We start from the raw sequence: 7,583 nt of genomic DNA on the forward strand, positions 1-7,583 counted from the left end.
TTTTGCCTAGTGCCGCCACTTTGGGTTTTCGGCCTAGCGAGCTTTTGAATATTGCCTATTTATTTTTGCCTGACCCACCTTCTCAGGTTTTCGGTCCAACAGGCTTGCTCTAATTTTTGCTTGGAACCGCCCACCCTTGTGGTTTTCAGCCCAACGAGCTTCTCTCAGGGGTAATAACGCTTGAGTTGATCCAGGTTCACCGAAGTGGAGAACTCGTTACCGTCGATGTCACGCCCTGCCCCGCAAACGGCACCCAAAGTGGGCCCGAGTCGACGCGACCACATGGCATTCCACACAGAAGACCAAACCACACATCACAACCTGTCAGAAATAAACACCCAGCGGAAGACTTATCACCTTAACATAAAACTGAGTCAACATATTGACCAACCAACTATGACATCGCACAACCAAGAAACAATATCTGCATTATAGCACTTTAAAAATTCTATACTTCAACACATCCACCAACGACATATTTACAATTTGAATAAACCAACTTCATCATCAACCACCTACAACAAACTCGACCATCCACAATGTCCGAGGCTAACCTCAAATAGAACGCCAACCATCGACCAAACTTAATTACAACCTATACAATTTAAAAAACTTAACTATTGTTAGTTACAACTTCTTACAAATTAAATTCTATACAAGTTAAGGCACTCGACAACAACGTAACCAAAATCCCACCTGATGCTCGCAAAACACCTCAACACAACGACCGGTAGTGGACTCACTCTAAGCAACCTGCTACTTGGCAGACCAAAAAGGAAAGCCAGAGTGTGTGAGATATAGAAATGCTCAACATAATACCACAATACTCGAAGGAATATCAACATGAATACACATCACCAATGTAACTGAAATACTAGAATGTATACAACAGTTATAACCAACATACCCACCCAACTGAGCAATAATAATCATTGCACAACAATATGAATGTAATCACATCACATGCAGTGGCACGTCTGCCATATCCCATGAACCCAAGATAAGGTGTCCCACATACCATGCTCCCATCCACCGACAATAAGCCGGCGTGGCATACGACATGGTATGCCTCACACGTTAACTTTTGACGGTTCAATCAACACCCATCAGCATGTATTTTCATCAAACACGCATATCACAACCAAATCTCGTGTCCCACACACCATGCTCCCAACCATTGTCCATTGAATGATATGGCTTATGACATGGTGTGCCTCACACGCAATCATTCACAACATATCAAAAGCTAAACAACAATAGCATGATACACACCTCTCATTATAACATCTCATTAAAAATAATCATATCGAAAGCTAATCACAAATAGTAAGATATATACTCACCACCACAGCAATATTATATGGAGAAGAACCATATCAAACATGCTCACCTTTGTATCGACCGAGATACGCCAAACTTACGGTTTCGACCTCTCCCAATTGACTAGGTTGACATCTAACCACAAGTTAACCATATCAGTTTATTGAACTCTTAAACGTTAAAACTAACTCCTAACAATAATATATAATACCAACAATAGATTAAAGATACTTAATGCATACTAGCATGTCCATCTCAAAGGTCTAGAAGTGTCCCTAAACAAGCGTAACACTCAAACACCACATAACCCCTACATTTGGTTTGAAATCTACGACCAACCTGTCGTATTCTGCCTATAACTTTTTATAAAATTAAAACCAGATCATGAAACCACCACCATTAGAAAGTAAACCTCCGGTACATGAATTTTGATATAAAATTTGTTAAAAACGGAGTCCAAACGACAAAGTTATGCTCATCCAAAGTTACACAAAAATCTGTCCAAAATCACAGATTCTGCCCGTCTATCAATTTCAAATCAAAAACTGATTTAACTTGGTACAAAACAAGCCACAAACCCTACATATTCCGAAAGGTATACAAGTCTAGTTTCAGAATCAACAACCCGTGCGCTAACCTGATACCCGAGCTAAAAGATATGACCATTTTCCCAAAATGTGTCAATTCAGCAATTACAAAACCCAGCAGTGTCACAAAAACATGTAAAATCCGCCAACACTAGAATACGCATCTAATAATTCCCAAATTTGGTACACACCATTATCACTTGTCAAAGTTCATTTCTGATTTTTTCCAGATTTTTCAAAATAAAGGAACCTAATCAAAATCACTTCCAAACTCAGAAATTCTGTGCAACGAAGGACAATTTCCAGCAGAACAGTCGGTATTCAAAAATTCATTAAAAATTGAATACTTAATAATTTTTAGTAATTCCAAAGCCAAAACATCACCAACTTATCAATATTTCAGAATCATAAGGACCCAAAATCAGAAGGATCGTTTAACTATAAAAAAATTGATAAAAGACACAGCTCTGTAAGCTGTTTGCTAAAAAATAGGATCCTGACCACAGTTAGGTTTATGATTTTTATCTTTTTCTACACCTCTTGAAAAATTATGAAAATTTACCACCGTATACTAGACACATAAATGAACATTTAGTAAAAATTAGAGAAATTCATAAGGTTTCTAAGTACCTTGAATAATTTTATAAAGAACAGCCCTGCACATGTCTTTCTCTTCTTCTTCTTCTCCTCTCTCTCTCTCTCTCTATACGTAGAAACAAGATACGTATGGAGAAAGATAAATATTGCCAGGATATTTTGCTATATAAAGACACAAGGGAATTTATCACATGTAAGCAGAACCATGTCTTAACTTATGCTCCAATCACAAATCACACACAGAACCCTCGCAAGTTTTATTATTTACGATTTAAACACATAAAACACATAGTTCAATTAAAAGTAATTGAAATACCGAAATATTCGGGGCGGGTATTACAGTCGAGGTTTATAAGTTGAGCAGCGCCCCCAGAAAGGATGGTCTTGATAATGTAAGGCCCTGAACGCTTCGGACGAAACTTGCCACGGGGATCGAATACTGGCACCCGAATCTCCTTGGTAACCATGTCTCCCTCAACCAAGTCCCTAGACTTCACCTTCTTGTTGAAAGCCCGTGCGATCTTTCGCTAATACCCTTGAACATGGTATAAGGCATGGAGTCTCCTCTCATAAAAAAGCATGAGTTCAACAAACCTCCCGCTGAGCCATTCAGATTCCGTGAGTCCGCACTTTGCCATGATTCTCAATGACGGCACCTCAAGCTCAATAGGGAGTACTGCCTCCATCCCGCAAACTAAAGAATAAGGTGTCGCTCCTGTCGATGTTCGAATTGATGTTCGATACCCCTAAAGTGCTAGAGGTAGTTGTTCATGCCAGTCCCGAGCCGATTCAACAGACTTTTTGATAATCATCTCAATGTTCTTGTTTGCCGCTTCGACAGCTCCATTCGTTTAAGGACGGTAAACAGTCGAATGATGGATCTGGATTTTGAACTCTTTAAACAATTCCAAAACCCTGCCTTTGAAATGAGTCCCATTATCTGACACAAACGCTTGAGGTACACCATATCGATAGATGATGTTCTTCCTGATAAAATGGGCAACCTGAACTGCTGTTAGGGTTTTGTAGGATTCAGCTTCCACCCACTTGGTAAAGTAATCTATCGCCACCAAAATGAACCTGTGACCGTTCAAAGCAGACGGCTTGATCATGCCGATGACATCATTGCCCCACACGGAGCCCAAGGAGAAGTCATGCCAAAGAGGTTAGAAGGGGGAACATGCATTAGGTTGGCATGGATTTGGCACTTATGACAACGCCGTACATAATCCACACACTGAGACTCCATCGTGGACCAGAAGTAACCTTTCCGTAGGATTTTTCTAGCAAGCATGACACCACTCATGTGAGGACCGCAGACTCCCTCATGAACCTCCTCCATAATCCTTGCGGCCTCAAGGCCATTGACACAGAGCTTGTGCATCCCACAATGGGATCTCTTGTATAACTTTCCTCCACAAAGGATGTATTGGGCAGCTATCCTTCGTAATGCGAGCTGATCCTTCTTAGAAGCTTCAGCCAAGTATTCCCCACTTTCAACAAAATTCCATATGTCGTGATACCAGTGTAGGCCATCATTTACATCATCAATGGCGTTGACATACTGATAGGTAGGACAATCCTGCTATTCAATGGAATAGGGCGGAGTTTGACACCTAAGGGAAGTTCAATCATGGAGGCCCAGGTTGCTAAGGCATTAGCAAATTGATTCTTCAAGCGGAGAATATGAGTAAAAGTAACCTTATTAAAACGAGGAATAAGATCCTCCAAGTTCTGATGATAAAGTTTCAACTTCTCTTCACGAACTTTCCAGTCCCCGTTGGCTTGATATACGACAAGATTGGAATCACAAGTGACCTTGAGTTTTTCCACACTGAGAGTAAGAGCGGCCTCCATACCAACAATACAGGCCTCATACTCAGCTTGGTTGTTTGTGACATCGAAATTGAGCTTGAATGCAAGCGGAATATGAGAGCCATCATGTGTAATCAACAGTACTCCGATCCCATATCCCTTCTGGTTGGTTGCTCCATCAAAGTAGAGTGTCCACACGTCTTCGACAACTATTAGCACTTTCTCATCTGGGAACACAAAATCTGAGTCTTCCGGTCCATCAACAGGGTGATCAGCCAAAAATTCCGTGACGGCTCGTCCCTTGACGAATGTCCTCGTAACATACTCAAGATCGAACTCTGCCAATAAGAGCAACCAACATGTTAACTTATCAGTAAGTGCTGACTTCTTAAACAGATACTTGAGAGGATCCATTCGAGAAATCAATTTCATTGGATAAGCCAGCATGCAGTGTCTCAACTTCTTAGAAGCCCAAACAAGAGCCCAGCATGTCTTTTCCACAGCTGTGTAGCGTTCTTCACATCCGACCATCTTCTTACTTAAGTAATAAATGGCCTTTTCGACACCCTTATCTCCTTCTTGAGCTAGTTTACATCCCATAGATGAAGGATTCACAGACAAATAAAGTATCAAAGGTTTCCCGAGAATCGGCGGCATGAGGACTGGAGGATTCTGCAAGTAATTATGAATGGATGTGAAAGCTGCTTGACACCTGTCTGTCCACACAAACGGAGTATTCTTCTTTAAAAGATGAAACATCGGCTCGCAAGTCAAAGTTAACTTGGGGATGAATCTGCTGATGAACTGAACCTTCCCCAAAAAGCTCTGCACTCCCTTTTCAGACTCTGGTGGCTTCATTTCAAGTACAGCCTCAATCTTCGACGGGTCAACTTCAATCCCACGAGTAGTGATCAGAAAGCCAAGCATTTTACCTGTTGTGACCCCAAAAGTATACTTCTGCGGATTGAGACGCATTCTATACTTACGGAGTCGTTCGAAGAACTTTCGAAGAACAAGGACATGCCCCTCACGAGTTTTCGACTTGGCAATCATGTCATCTACATAGACCTCAATTTCTTTGTGCATCATGTCGTGCAAAATGGTCGTAGCAGCATGCTGATAAGTAGGACCGACATTCTTCAAACCAAACGGCATGACCAAATAGCAGTAAGTCCCCCATTCAGTGATGAATGTTGTCTTCTCACGGTCTTCTGGTGCCATGAGAATCTGATTATAACCCGAGAAACCATCCATAAACGAGAGCATGGCGTGACCCGCTATATTGTCAACGAACACATCAATATGCGGCAGGGGAAAATCATCCTTAGGGCTCGCTCTGTTCAAATCCCTGAAATCGACGCATACCCGGATTTGTCCATTCTTCTTAGGAATCAGCACAGTGTTGGCGACCCAGGTGGGGTATTGAGAAACCATAAGCAAGCCAGCGTCGATCTGCTTAGTGACCTCATCCTTGATCTTCTGCACCCAATCCGGCCTCATCTGCCTTAGTTTCTATTTTATGGGTTTAGCATTTGGCAGTAGAGGAATTCGATGCTCCACTATCTCTGGGTCAATGCCGGGCATGTCTTGATGAGACCATGCGAAAATATCACTGAACTCCGTGAGCAGTTCTTTGAAGTCCTAGTATTCCTCTGGGGACAAAGTGGAGCCCACTTGAACCATTCGGGATCGTTTTCATCTTTCAAATTTAAAGAAATTACTTCTTCTTTTAACGGCTGAGCATGCGTTTGATCTTCCCTTTCGATGAAGGCACGGAATTCCTTGGGAATGTCCCCATCGTCATGGTCGACACAGTTTATGTATAAATCATCAAAGTAGTCAGAAGTGGATTCTTTCATTCCAAAAGGCCCATCGGGGCTACTAAGTACAGCAGAATCAAACTCAAAATAAAAGCTATGACGTGGAGGGCCAAGAGGCACAAACTCCGACTCAAAGCTAGAGTCAGAAGACTCCTTGTCAGACTCAGACTCAGACACATCATCAATGCAAGTTAAGCGCGGTTTGAAAATGAAAGTTTTAAGGCTACCATTGGCTTCTATAATAAGAGAGGTAGGATCCTTGAGGGCATCGGGCCCGAGCATGAGCACTTCGGCTTCTTCAGCTTCCTCGGCCAAACCCACTTGGGAGAACTAATGAAACAGCTGCACCAAGCTTCCCTGATTGAAATATCCCAGCCAGTCAGTCTTGATCTTCGGCTGATTGAGCTTCTTCTTGAATTCGATCCTTGCTAGCTCCTCATCGCTATCCGACCAAATTTCGTTAGCGAAAATCTCAAAACCCGGTAGCAGCTCCCCAGTCTTTGAGTCAATAAAGGGCTCAACCTGCCCTATGTAAACAGTGTTTCCCTTCTCACAGACGAAGTAGCTGTCAGGATCACCATAGAGGGTTCGAGGTTTTCCTGCACATTTCCTTCTTTTGGCATCATTGGCTGAGGCGATGTACCCCAAACCAAAGCGGCCCTCGCAGGAAGGAAAGGTAGGGAACTCCGGGATCCCTTGCTGGTGAATCTCTAAGCTCAAGCCAGGTAGATAGGACATCCTCCTCATGATATCCAAAGCAATAGAGCTTATGATGAAGTCCCCATCCACATTGATGGCCAAAACAGAGCCAGATGTATCAAAGGAGAAACCTCCGAGATCCACATCTTCTTCACCGTGCATGATTCCCAAAACTGGAGTACCATCTTCCTTGGGCGGGCGAATGCCTGAGTGCCTGTAAATCGTTAACATGCCCGTCCCTGCAAATCGTTAACGTGCGAGTAAGAAGTCCCAGCATGACTTTTTGGTGGAGAGTTGATGGCACAACCATGATGTCAGATCTATGGAGCCACGGCCTACCGAGCAGAAGGTTGAAAGTGGCAGGGATATCAACAACATGGAATTCAACATCTGTAACAGCCCTGAATTTTTTGAAGGTAAAAATTTTGTTAAATATTTGAATTTTATTTGAATTACTTATTTTTACTTTCAATAATCCGTCGTAATTAGATTCTAGTCCTTCGGGCCAATCGAATTAGATTCCAACCGACTACTTAGAGGAACCGAGCAACCAAACTCACCTAGTTACTAGATGAACCTTTTGAACCTTTTGCCTTTACCCATTGTGTAGGGAGGTATTCCCGAGCAGATACATTTAGTTACCGAACACGTGATGTTTGGGAACACGTGGTAAATACGACTGGACTTATCGCCGGGCAGTATGAAGAACAGCGATATGGAACAATGACATGTGAAGTCCTTGGTC

At 42.4% G+C, this 7,583-nt stretch overlaps 1 protein-coding gene across 1 annotated transcript; it reads right to left on the reverse strand.

Moving 5' to 3' along the window:
* Positions 1-358: 358 nt before the first annotated feature.
* On the reverse strand, positions 359-5,753 carry LOC131317441 (uncharacterized). Its single transcript, XM_058346996.1, has 10 exons — positions 5,567-5,753; positions 5,187-5,377; positions 4,464-4,991; positions 4,206-4,355; positions 3,730-4,086; positions 2,845-3,031; positions 1,660-1,673; positions 1,019-1,081; positions 497-595; positions 359-394 (listed from the first exon to the last, which is right to left on the reverse strand). The coding sequence occupies exons 1-10, from the start codon at positions 5,751-5,753 to the stop codon at positions 359-361; spliced, it is 1,812 nt and encodes a 603-aa protein (XP_058202979.1).
* Between the last annotated feature and the right edge of the window lie 1,830 nt (positions 5,754-7,583).

The sequence above is a fragment of the Rhododendron vialii genome, chromosome 2a, assembly GCF_030253575.1.
Source record: "Rhododendron vialii isolate Sample 1 chromosome 2a, ASM3025357v1".
NCBI classification, from domain to species: Eukaryota; Viridiplantae; Streptophyta; class Magnoliopsida; order Ericales; family Ericaceae; genus Rhododendron; species Rhododendron vialii.